Source organism: Mobula hypostoma, chromosome 11, assembly GCF_963921235.1.
Source record: "Mobula hypostoma chromosome 11, sMobHyp1.1, whole genome shotgun sequence".
Taxonomy (NCBI): domain Eukaryota; kingdom Metazoa; phylum Chordata; class Chondrichthyes; order Myliobatiformes; family Myliobatidae; genus Mobula; species Mobula hypostoma.
In genome coordinates, this window is record NC_086107.1 from 1,628,859 (window position 1) to 1,641,889 (window position 13,031).

The 13,031-nt window shown below is 48.7% G+C and overlaps 1 protein-coding gene across 2 annotated transcripts in view; it reads right to left on the reverse strand.

The window, feature by feature from the left end:
* Nucleotides 1-12,248, reverse strand: part of rnf141 (ring finger protein 141) — a 57,458-nt gene extending 45,210 nt beyond the window's left edge. For both annotated transcript variants that reach the window (XM_063061564.1, XM_063061563.1), the window contains exons 1-3: nt 12,110-12,248; nt 9,585-9,792; nt 2,355-2,463 (exon numbers count right to left, since the gene is read on the reverse strand). In XM_063061564.1, the coding sequence (XP_062917634.1) occupies nt 2,355-2,463; nt 9,585-9,727 (252 nt within the window). In that variant the 5' untranslated portion in view covers nt 9,728-9,792; nt 12,110-12,248. The remainder of the gene's footprint in view (nt 1-2,354; nt 2,464-9,584; nt 9,793-12,109) is intronic.
* Nucleotides 12,249-13,031: the final 783 nt, after the last annotated feature.

Consider the following 13,031-nt stretch of genomic DNA (forward strand, 5'->3'; position numbering starts at 1 on the left):
TTCCCCAGTCCCAACCACTTCATTTTCACTATGGATGTCCAATCCTTATACACCTCAATTCTCCATCAAGAAGGCCTCAAAGCCCTCTGTTACTTTCTGGATAATAGACCTCACCAGTTCCCCACCACCACCACCCTCCTCCGGTTGGCGGAACTGGTTCTCACACTCAATAACTTCTCTTTTGGTTCTTCCCACTTTCTTCAGACCAAGGGTGTAGCTATGGGAACTCGCATGGGCCATAGCTATTCCTGCCTCTTCGTTGGTTTTGTGGAACAGTCTGTGCTCCAAACCTATTCTGGTAATGCTCCCCAACTTTTCCTTCGGTACACTGACGACTACATTGGTGCTGCTTCCTGCACCCATGCTGAGCTCGTCAATTTCATCGACTTTACTTCTAACTTCCATCCAGCCCTCAAGTTCACTTGGTCTATCTCAGACACTTCTCTCCCCTTTCTCGATCTCTCAGTCTCCATCTCTGGAGACAGACTGTCCACTGACATCTTCCACAAGCCCACTGATTCACATAACTACCTCAACTATACCTCTTCCCACCCCGCCACATGCAAAAATGCCATTCCCTATTCCCAGTTCCTCCGTCTCTGCCACATCTGCTCCGAGGATGAGGTTTTCCGTTCCAGGACATCTCAAATGTCCTCTTTCTTTAAGGATCGTGCTTTCCCTTCTGCTGTCATCAATGATGCCCTCACCCGCATCTCCTCCATTTCCCGCACTTCGGCTCTCACCCCATCCTCCCGCCACCACAACGGGGACAGAGTTCCCCTTGTCCTCACCTAACACCCCACCAGCCTCTAGATCCAACACGTTATCCTCTGCAACTTCCGCCACCTTCAACAGGACCCCACCACTAAGCACATCTTTCCCTCTCCACCCCTCTCTGTCTTCCGCAGGGATCAGTCCCTCTGCGACTCCCTGGTCCACACGTCCCTCCCCACGGATCTCCCACCTGGCACTTATCCCTGTAAGTGCAAGTGCTACACCTGTCCCTACACCTCCTCTCTTGCCACCATTCAGGGCCCCAAACAGTCCTTCCAAGTGAGGCAACACTTCACTTGTGAGTCTGTTGGGGTCATCTATTGCATCCGGTGCTCCCGGTGTGGCCTCCTCTACATCGGTGAAACCCAACGCAGACTGGGGGACCACTTCATCAAGCACCTCCGCTCCGTCCGCCAAAACAGACAGGATCTACCAGAAGCCACCCACTTCAACTCTGCTTCCCACTCCCATTCAGATATGTCCATACATGGCCTCCTCTACTGCCATGATGAGGCTAAACTCAGGTTGGAGCAGCAACACTTGATATACCGTCTTGGTAGTCTCCAGCCCCTTGGTATGAACATAGAATTCTCCAACTTCCGGTAGTTCCCTCCCCCTCCCTTCCCCTATCCCTATGTCACTCTGCCCCCTCCCCCAGCTACCTACCACCTCCCTCATGGTTCCGCCTCCTTCTACGACCCATTGTGTTTTCCCCTATTCCTTCTTCCCCTTTCCTGCCTATCACCTCCCTGCCTCCCTTCCCCCACCTCTTTATCTTTCCCCTTACTAAATTTTTCACCTGGAACCTACCAGCCTTCTCCTTCCCACCCTCCCCCCACCTTCTTTATATGGCCTCTGCCCCTTCCCCCTATAGTCCTGACGAAGGGTTCCAGCCTGAAACGTTGACCGATCTTTTCCATGGATGCTGCCCAACCTGCTGAGTTCCTCCAGCCTGTTGTGAGTGTTCCTACAGATGCTGCCTGGCCTGCTGCGTTCACCAGCAACTTTGATATGTGTTGCTTGAATTTCCAGCATCTGCAGAATTCCTCATGTGAGGACTTTTAACAGCTTTATTGTGAATTTACACAATGGCCACTATCTGCAACTGATACACTAATTCTGCATGAAAATAGCAGTGCTCTGTCCTGGCTTCCAAGGTTCATTTATTATCAAAGTAAGTATGCACCCCCTCCCCCCGCACAAGAGTGGACAACAACACAGAACTTCAGGAACATCCGTCAACATGACTGAGAGAGAGTATGGGTGACAGGGGCTATGCTGTTCTCCTTGTGCACCAGTAAAATAAACATGTTTGAGTCATGAGTACGTGTGTTCTGGGCCCAGTTATCTTAGTTATTTTATTACTGGTGATGATATCAGCAGCTTCAGAGATATTTTAGATTTTCGGCAATTGTAGTTAGATTTTCGTTTCAATTTACACAGTTTTTCAGGAATGCACATTCTGAGTATCGAGAGTTCAGCAGCACATTATATAATGTACTCAGGTATTTTCTACAATGTAAATGATTAATTTTGTTTATACACACTAGGAAGCTATTCAAATGCAGAGCATTTTGTACCTTTGAGCTAACAATGCGAACGATGACTTTCCAAAAGGCCGAGGTGTCAGATCCTGGCTGAACTTCAAACAATAAGTACTTCTCTTGTCCTGCAGCCAACTTCTCTGTACTACAGGGGCAGAAATACAAAACGATAACATCACTGTCAGTAAGCTATGAAGGCTTAAAGACCAGTACGCTGTATTTGTTCGTTCAGATAACAGTATAAGTCTTTCAGTACACTAAATCTATTCTTTCAGACAATTCCGTTTTTCCACCATCAGTACATGGCAGCTACAGAGTACAATGAATATATAAAACATAGAACAGTATAGACCCTTCGACCCACAATATATAAAACATAGAACAGTATAGACCCTTCGACCCACAATATATAAAACATAGAACAGTATAGGCCCTTCGACCCACAACGTCAGTGTTATGTATGTATGGAGCGACACCAGGGTAATATTGGATCTAGTGGCATTATCAAACAGCCACATGCATACCCTCCATATTTTCTCAACCGATCTGATACGGCTCAGTCTGTGCAAAAGATTACACTGAATTACACCAAATCCCTTTGGCTGCACATGGGCCAGATCCCTGCCTTCCTGTACATTCAGATGTCTATAACAGCCTCTCAATGTATCTGCTTCCTCCACCACCACCCCTGGCAACCTGGTCCAGGTACCCACCACCCTCTGTGTTTAAAACATAACTTCCCCTTTCACCATACATGCACATCCTCTTATTCAAATACTATCAGCTTATCAACTGTCCTCCAATTGTAAGAAACAGGCAGTAAACACCACAAGACACAGGAGCAGAATAAGACCATTCAGCTCATCGGGTCTACTCTGCCATTCCATCATGGCTGATCAATTATCCCTCTAAACATTCTCTTGCATTCACCCCATAAACTTTGACACCCTGACTAATTAAGAACCTATCAACCTCTGCTTTAAATATATCCAATGATGTGGTAATGAATACCACAGATTTCCCACCCTCTGGCTAAAGAAATTCCTCCTTATCTGTTCTAAAGGGACATCCCTCTATTCCAAGGCTGTGCTATCTGGTCCAAGACTCCCCACTGTAGGAAACATCCTCTCCACATCCACTCTAGCTGGCCTCATAATATTCAGTGGGCACACCTGCAGGATTCCCTCTTAAAAGACACGCCATCCTGATTTTAGGGCACATTAGCACAGCAGGTGGCACATTAGAGAAACACTACGAGATCACCAGTGATCAGCCTTCAATCCCCACCGCTGTCCTTAAGGAGTTGTATGTTCTCCCCGTAACTGTGTGGATTTCCTCCCGTGCCTCAGTTTCCTCCCAAATTCCACAGATGTACCATCTAGGATTAGTAAATTGTGGACGTGTTACGTTGGTGCCAGAAGGATGACGACGCTTGTGGTCTGCCCCAGCACACCCTCATCGTGTTGGTCATTGACACAAACAATACACTTCACTGCGTGCACAGGTGACAAAAAGCTAATCTCATCTATTATGCCCTCAGTGACCACGTTATTCAGTACAGGAGTGGAACCCAGTAAAGTCTTTTGCTGCTGTAGCCCATCCACTTCAAGGTTCGACATGCTGTGCATTCATAGATGCTCTTCTGCACACCACTGTTGTAAGATGTGGTTATCTGAGTTACTGTCACCCTCCTGTCAGCTTGAATTGGTCTGACCTCTTTCATTAACAAGGCATTTATGAGGGTTTGCTCTCTTTAAAGACAGCCTAAGACTGGCCTCTGAGACAGAGATCACAGGGTCATTAGGGATCTTCACAGCTGTAGTTGTGTTCTCCCTTTCAAAACGAGCATAGAAGGCGTTGAGTTTATCTGGCAGTGAAGCTTCGCTGCCATTTATACTATTGGGTTTCGCTTCATAGGAAGTAATGTCTTGCGGACCCTGCCAGAGTTGTCGTACATCCGATGTTGCCTCCAACCTCGATCGAAATTGTCTCGTTGCCCTTGAAATAGCTCTCCACAAATCATACCTGGTTTTCTGGTACAGGCCTGGGTCGCCACACTTGAATATCACAGATCTGGCCTTCAGCAGACGATGTACCTTCTGGTTCATCCACGGCTTTGGTTTGGGAATGTACAGTAAGTCTTTGTAGGCACACACTCATCCACACAGGTTTTAATGAAGTCAGTAACAACTGCAGCATACTCATCCAGGTTCAAAGATGAATCCCTGAATACAGTCCAGTCCACCGATTCAAAGCAGTTCTGCAGGCGTTCCTGTGCTTCCCTTGTCCAAACCTTCTTGGTCCTCACTACTGGTGCTGCAGGCTTCAGTCTCTGCCTATACTCAGGGAGTAGAAGTACAGCCAGGTGATCAGATTTCCCGAAGTGAGAGCATGGAATGGCACAGTATGCATTCTTGATGATGGTGTAGCAATGGTCCAGTGTGTTGTTTCTTCTGGTATTGTAAGTGATCTGTTGATGGTAGCTGCTTCTTGATTTTCGCACCATTCTCTGTAAACTGTAGACACTTGTGTGAAAATCCCAGGAGATGATCCTCAGAGCAGAAAAGAAATGTGATTTCCTATAAAAAGCAAATTATTATAGTAATGTCCATTTATATACTATCCTGATGTACTTGTGAGTCCTCGTGCAGGGTTCCCTGAAGGTTAACATCCAGGTTGAGTTGGACGCAAGGAAGGCAAAAACAATGTTAGCATTCATTTCAAGAAGAGCAGAATATAAAAGTAAAGATGTAATGCTGAGGCTTCATAAGGCATTGGTCAGACCACACTTGGAGTACTGTGAACAGTTTTCGTCCCTTATCTAAGAAAAGATATAGCATTGAAGTGGGTCCAGAGGAAGGACCACAAGAATGTTTCCAGGATTGAAAGGGTTAACGTATGAAGAGTGTTTGATGGCTCTAGGCCTGCACTCACTGGAGCTTTGAAGAACTGGGGATGGGGCGAGGATTTTATTGAAATTTATTGAATATTAAAGGGCTAGATAGAGTAGATGTGAAGAGGATGTTTCATTTAGTGAGTGAGTCTAAGACCAGAGGACATACCTTCAGAAGAGGGCCATCCATTTAGAACAGAGATGAGAAGGGATTTCTTAAGCCAGAGGGTTGTACACCTGTGGAATTCATTGCCACAGACAGCTTTGTAAGCAAAGTCATTAGGTGTATTTAAACTGGAGGTCAGGGCATCAAAGGTTACGGAGAGAAGGCAGAATGGGGTTGAGAGGGATAATGATGGGATGGCAGAGCAGACCCAATGGGCCAAATGGCCTACTTCTGCTCCGTTGTTCAATGGTCTGAAGTCTCATGGATCTCAGAACTGAGAAAAAGTAAATAGGGATGGTCCACATTACTGCAGAGGTGGTCCTGCATGTCTTGAAATGTACAAGGGAAGATAAACCTCTGGGATCAGGTACATCCAAGAATACTGTGGCAGGCTGGAAAAGAAATTGAGAGCGCCTTGGCTGAGATATTTGTATTATGTTAGCCACAAGCGAGGTGCTGGTAGATGTGAGGATGGCAAATGTGTTTTTCCTGAAGAAGCGCTGCGAAGAGAAACCTCATCATCCGGTTTATTATCACCAGCATGTGTTGTGAAATTGTTTTGTGGCAGCAGTACATCACAATAATAGTAATAAAAACTTACTATATATATATATATATATATATATATATATATACACACACACATTAAATAAGTAGCGCAAATGGAAAACGTACTGAGGAAGTGCTTATGGGCTCATTGTCTATTCAGAAATATGAAAATCTGATGACTGAGGGGAAGAAGCTGTTCCTGAAATGTCCAGTGTGTGTCTTCATGCTCCTATGCCACCTCCTTTATGGTAGCAATGAGAAGAGGGTCCTTAATGGAGGATGCTGCCTCTTTGAGGCATCGCCTTTTGGAAGTGTCCTTGATGCTGGGGAGGGACAGGCCCGTGCCCACGACAGAGCTTAGTTTACAATTTTCAGCCGTTTTTTTCAACCCTGTGCAGTGGCCCCTCCATCACCAAATGGTGATGCAAGCAGATAGAATGCTCTCATCAGCAGATGGAAATCTGCCAATAGTTGTGTCATAGCAAATGTTTAGATAGCATTTGAGCTGTCACGGGTGTAGGGAGGGTCACATCATCCTTGAGGTGCACCAGTGCCGACTGTCGGTGAAGAGAATGTTATTTCCCATCCGCACAGACTGCAGACTCCTGCTGAGGAAGTCAAGGAACCAGTTGCACAGAGGGGTACAGAGGCCCAGATTTTGGACCTTTTTGATTACAACTGAAGGTATGATTGTGTTGATTGCTGAACCATAGTCAGTAAACAGCAGGCTGACGTAAGTATTACTATTGTGCAGGCGATCCAACGCCGAGTGAGATTGCATTCACTGTAGATCTATTGTGGTGACAGGCAAATTGAAGCAGGTCCAGGTCCTTGTTTAGGCAGGAGTTGCTATAACCAACCTCTCAAAGCAGTTCATCTCAGTAGATGAGAGTGCCAATGGACAGTAGGCGACTCACCCTGTTCTTCTTGGGCACTGTTATGATTGTTGCTCTTTTGAAGCAGGTAGAACCACCAACTGTAAGTAGTGAGAGTTTGAAGATATCCTTGAACATTTCCCCCCAGTTGGTTGGCAACAAGTTTTCAGAGCCCGTCCAGCTCCATCGTCAGGGTCAGGTGCCTTGCAAGGGTTCACCCTCTTGAATGATATTCTGATGTTGGCTTCTGAAACAAAGATCACAGGGTCACCAGATGCTGCAGGGATTCACACAGCTGTAGTTTTATTCTCCCTTTCAAAGTGTGCGTAAAAGGCCTTGAGCTCATCTGGAAGTGAAGCATTGCCGCCATTCATGCAGGTTTCACTTTGTAGGACATAATTGCCAGAGCTGACGTGCATCCGATTCCATCTCTAACATCAATCGCAATGGGTTTTTTTTGCTCTTAAGATAGCCTTGCGTAGGTCATGCCTGGACCTCCTGTATAGTTCTGAATCACCGGTCTTGAATGTCGTAGATCAAGACCCCAGCAGATGAAGAATCTCCTGGTTCATCCACAGCTTTTGATTCTGGTATGTCGAGTGTGCTCATCAAGGGATTTCAGTATAGAAACTGGGATGTTATGTTGCAGTTGTAAGACCACATTAGGAATATTGTGTTCAGTTTTGGTCACTCCGCCAATGAGATGCCAATGCACTGAAAAGGGTGCAAAGGAGATTTACGAGGATGTTGCTGGGACTCAGAATGAGGTAAAGAGAGGCTGAATAGATTGGGATGTTACTCAATGATGCGCAGGAGACAGAAGGATGATATTATACAGGTTTATAACATCATGGCAGACATAGGTAGGGTGAATTTTCCCAGACCACGGGGGGCGGGGAGGGAGGGAGAGATTTATTTGGAACCTGAGGGGCAATTTTATTTTACCCAGAAGGTGGCGAGTGTATGGAACGAGCTGCCAAAGGAAATGGTTGATGCAGCTGCATTGACAACATTTAAAAGATATTTGGACAGATACAAGGATAGAGAAGCCTTAGAGGGATAAGGGACAGATCTGGGATATGGGGCTTGGACAGCTACCCGGATAGAGAAGTCTCGGAGGATATGGGCCAAATGCAGACGTGTGACTAGGGTAGATGGGAATCTTGTTCAACGTGCAGCAGTTAGGCCCAAAGGCCTGTTTCTGTGCCAGATGACTCTATAACACATTATTCATTGTGTTCACCATAACGATAAAAGGCACAATTTGAATTAGGCCATTAAGCCCATCGAGTCTGCTCCACCATTCCATAATTGATTTATTATTCCTCTCAACCCCATTCTCTTGCTTTCTCCCCACAACCTTTAACACCCTTACTAATCAAAAACCTATCAAGCTCTGCTTTATATGTACCCAATGAATTGGCCTCCACAGTCGTCTATGACAACAAATTCCACAGATTCACTACCCTCTGGCTAAAGAAATTACTCATCTTCATTCTAAATGGACGTCCCTCTACTGAGGCTGTACCCTTCTACCCTCTTGTCCAAGACTCACCCAACTCTAGGAAACATCCTCTCCACATCCACTCTAACTAGACCTTTAATATTCAATAGGTTTCAATAAACACCCCTCCCCCCTTCTTCTAAACTCCAGCAAGTACAAAGCCAGACCATCAAACACAAGTCTTCATGTCTTTCTGCAGATGCTGCTAACATTGAGAACAAACACAAAATGCTCTAGGAACTCAGCAGGTCAGGCAGCATCTACGGAGGGGAATGAAGTTAACATTTCGGGCCAAGACCCTTCATCAGGACTGGAAAGGAAGGGGGCCAAATCCAGAATGCCTGCTTCACATTGTTACCATTAAGTAGGAGGTACAGAAGCCTGAAGGCACACACTCAGTGATTCAGGAACAGCTTCTTCCCCTCTGCCATCCAATTTCTGAGTGGACACTGAACCCATAAACACTACCTCACTACTTTTTTTATTTCTGTTATTTTGCACAACATATTTTAGCTCAACTACTTAATAGACACATATACTTACTGTAATTCCATTTTTCTCTATATTTATCATGTATTTTATTGTACTGCAGCTCTAAAGTTAACAAAAATTGCGACATATGCTGGTGATATTAAACCTGATTCTGAATAAGAGTGTGGTGGAAGGGAAGGAGGTCAAGCAGGCAGGTGATAGATGAGACCAGGTGCGGGGGAAGGTTGGTGGGTGGGGTAGGGGGTAAAGTAAGAAACTGGGAGATGGTAGGTGGAAGAGGTAACGGCAGAAGACATGAGGGTACAGGGCATGAAAGAAAGGGGAGGGGGGCACCGGAGGGAGGTGATTATGCAGATGAGAAGGGAAAAGGAGAGAGGAGAACCAGAATGGAGAATAGGAAGCGGGAGGAGAAGATATTACCAGAAGTTAAGAGAAATTAATGTTCATGCCAGCAGGTTGGAAGCTACCCAGAGAGAATATGAAGTGTCAAGTACAGGTCTTCCCCAGGTTACGAACACTCAACTCAGGTACAGCCCATACATATCGATGATAATTTGGGAAGCCGGTGGGATAGACTCACCGGCTACAAGCATTTTCAGTTTGTGGCTGCATTTCTGACCTCTGAACTGTTCAGGTTATGAACTGCTCATGGGAACCCATGAAGGACCTGTACTTCATTCCACTACTATTAACTTCACTGTGTCATTCTCGGCACAATAGATGCTCCAAATCTGATACAGCTTATTCATTCTGAGGTGTACTGGAACATGGAGGAGGAACAACTCACATCTCGTTAAGCTCTGCCACTCTGGCCAGAAACTCTTCATAGGTCAGGAAGCCACTCTCTCTCATCAGGGAAGCATGCTTCATCACCCTGTCTGGTAGCTTATTCAACACCGTCGGGCCTTGGTTAGAGATGTGTTGCCCCATTATCAGGTGAGTAATGGGTGGCTTGGCCAGAGAGCTCTACTGCTGGCTCATCCGTAAACTTGTGTCTGTTCGGAGAGGAACACAGGACAATTATTGTCAACGGTCTCATTTATCAGTTTATTTAGAAATACAGAGCAGAATAGGCTCTTCGAGCCGCAGTCCAAAAACCCCAACAGTCCTGAACCTAATCACAGGACCAGTTAACCTACCCAGTACGTCCTTGGACTGTGGGAGAAAACTTGCACACACCATGGGGAAGATATACAGAGACTCTCCATAGAGGACACTGAGATTGAAGTCTGATGCATAACGCTAACTGCCTCGCTACCACAGTACCCACAATAAAGAATCGTTTCTTACACAGTTTCAAATAAGTACAAGAGCATTAGAGGTTAGTGTGACCTGACGACAGCTCGGGGCATTGGCATTCTAGCATCCTTCGTGAACAAGTTTGTACACATGTGAGTGAGTCTCCTCCAGGTATTTTCCCCACAGCCCAAAGACATACAGATCAATAGGTTAAGCGGTCATTGCAAATTGTCCTGTGATTAGGCTAGCGTTAAATAGTTGGGTTGCGAGGCAGTGGGTCAGAGGGCCTATTCAGTGCCAAATAAAATAATTCTATAGCACAGTTCAAATCACACTTCACAGATCGGCAACACGAAAACACAACTGAAAAGAGCACCAAGTCATTGGGCAAGAAGGAGCAAGGCAGACGTGTGAAGGGAGGCAAAGGTCAAAGTGGTGGTCAAATGTGTGGTCGAGGAGCCTTGGGCTGAAGGAAGGGGCTGGTATGATTGAGAAGCCTTAGGGGGAAGCAGCAAGGATCAGGTGGGGGGGGTCAAGGAGCTGAGGGGGAGAGGGGGGAGGGGGAGAGGGGGAGAGGGGGAGAGGGGGAGGGGGGAGAGGGGGAGGGGGAGAGGGGGAGGGGAGGGGGAGGGGGAGGGGGAGGGGGAGGGGGAGGGGGAGGGGAGAGGGGAGAGGGGGAGAGAGGGGAGAGGGGGGAGAGAGGGGAGAGAGGGGAGAGAGGGGAGAGAGGGGGAGAGGGGAGAGAGGGGAGAGGGGAGAGGGGGGAGAGGGGAGAGGGGAGGGAGAGAGGGGAGAGGGGGGGGGGGGGGGGGGGAGAGGGGAGAGGGGAGGGGGGAGAGGGGGGAGAGGGGAGAGGGGGGAGAGGGGAGAGGGGGGAGAGGGGAGAGGGGGGAGAGGGGAGAGGGGAGGGGGGAGGGGAGAGGGGGGGAGAGGGGGAGAGGGGAGGGGGGAGGGGGAGAGGGGAGGGGGAGGGGGAGAGGGGAGGGGGAGAGGGGAGAGGGAGAGGGGGAGGGGAGAGGGGAGAGGGGAGAGGGGAGAGGGGAGAGGGGAGAGGGGAGAGGGGAGAGGGGAGAGGGGAGAGGGGAGAGGGGAGAGGGGAGAGGGGAGAGGGGAGAGGGGAGAGGGGAGAGGGGAGAGGGGAGAGGGGAGAGGGGAGAGGGAGAGAGGGGAGAGGGGAGAGGGGAGAGGGGAGAGGGGGAGGGGGGAGAGGGGAGAGGGGAGAGGGGAGAGGGGGAGGGGGGAGGGGGGAGAGGGGAGAGGGGAGAGGGGAGAGGGGAGAGGGGAGAGGGGAGAGGGGAGAGGGGAAAAGTTTGCTCAAGGAGCCAGGTCGAATGGAGTATTGAGGGGGTTGAGGATTGGAGGGATGATTGGGGTAGGTCGAGGAGCAGAAGATAGTGGGGGTGGACACAGAGGGAGGCTGGAAGTGGCCGAAGAACTGGGCAGACATGAAGTTGACAGGGAGGGGAAATGGGGCGGGTCGAGGACTGCATTCACCTACGGTTGAAGAGCAGGGAGGGGAGTTAACGTGGGGTAGATGTGGGAGGACTGAGGACGAGGTATGTCTATGTGAAGAGTGGGGTGTTCACGTGGAGTGGACATGAGGGTGTTGAGGACTGGAGGTACATATAGTTCAACGTGGAGGAACAGCGTGTCAGGGAGATGGGGGTTTTGGGGTGTTGTGGGGTTGTCGGGGGGACTGGTGTGAATGTGGATGGGGGAGAAGGCAGCAAGGATGAGTAGGGTCCCGGGGAGTCGGAGGGGGAACGAGCAGGGTCCCGGGGAGTCGGAGGGGGACGAGCAGGGAAGTCCGGGCAGGGTGTTTGGGTGTGTCAGAGGAGGTGGTGGAGGACTTTCGGGAGGTGTAGATGGGTGTGGGGGTGAGTACGGGTGTCGGCGGTTTAAGGCGGGATCCCGGGGGTCCTGCCCGGGTGGGCGGGTGCAGGTTGGTCCCAGGCCAGAATAGGGGCCTGTCCCGGTACCGCGACCCCGCCGCCTGCGCTCCTGAGACCGTGTCGGGCTCCGTGTTACTGCGGAGATGGAGGGAACAGGCCCCAAAATGAGCCGCGCTCTCACCTGCCGGGCCCGCGCCAGGCCGCGCTCCCCTCCGCTCGGATCCCGCCGCTTCGCACGCTCCCGATTCCTGCGCGGGGACGCGCGCAGCTCCAACGACACTGAGAAGCGAAGACATGCGCAACTCAAACGTCACTGAGGGGCGGGGAAGGGCGGAGCTCTGGGCTAAGGGGCGGGACTGAGGTCCAGTGGGCGGGACTGTGGTGGGGGTGTGGCCATGGGCGGGGCTGTGAGTTAGGGGCGGGAAATCCCAGAGCTCTGCGATTGGTCGGAAGGCTGAGATTGACAGTGTGTCGGGATTGCTTTAAGTTGGATCAATTTACTTATAAAAACAAATAAAACCTCAGAAATCTGCGGTTCGCGGAGCAGGACACACCGGTCCTATGTAAGGTCATCATCTTAGACGCTGCCAGGCCTGCTGCATTTTTCCTCAGTTTCTGTCCTTCAAAGTTCAAAGTAAAATTTATTATCAGAGTTCAGTACCTCCAACCCTGAGATTCTTTTTCTGCAGGCATACTTAGAAAACCTATAGAACAGTAACTGTAAACAGGATCAATGGACAACAAACAGCAAATACAAATTTAACTTTTTTATTCTTTCTTACTTCTTTTCTAATATTTGTGTATCGGTGCACTTGTAAGGCTGCTGTGACACTGTGATTTCCTTCGGGATCAATAAAGTATCTATTCTATATAAATAAGTAGCAGTAAATAACGAGAACATGAAAAAAGGTAAAGAGTCCTTAAAGTGAGATCATCAGTTGTGGGAACACTGGAAATAGAATGAGTGTAGTTATCCCCTTTTGTTCAGGAGCCTGATGATTGAGGGGTCGTAACTGTTCTTGGCAGTGTTGGTGCAATTCCTGAGGCTCCTGTACCTTCTACCTGATGGCAGCAGCGAGAAAAGATCATGGCCTGGCTGGTGA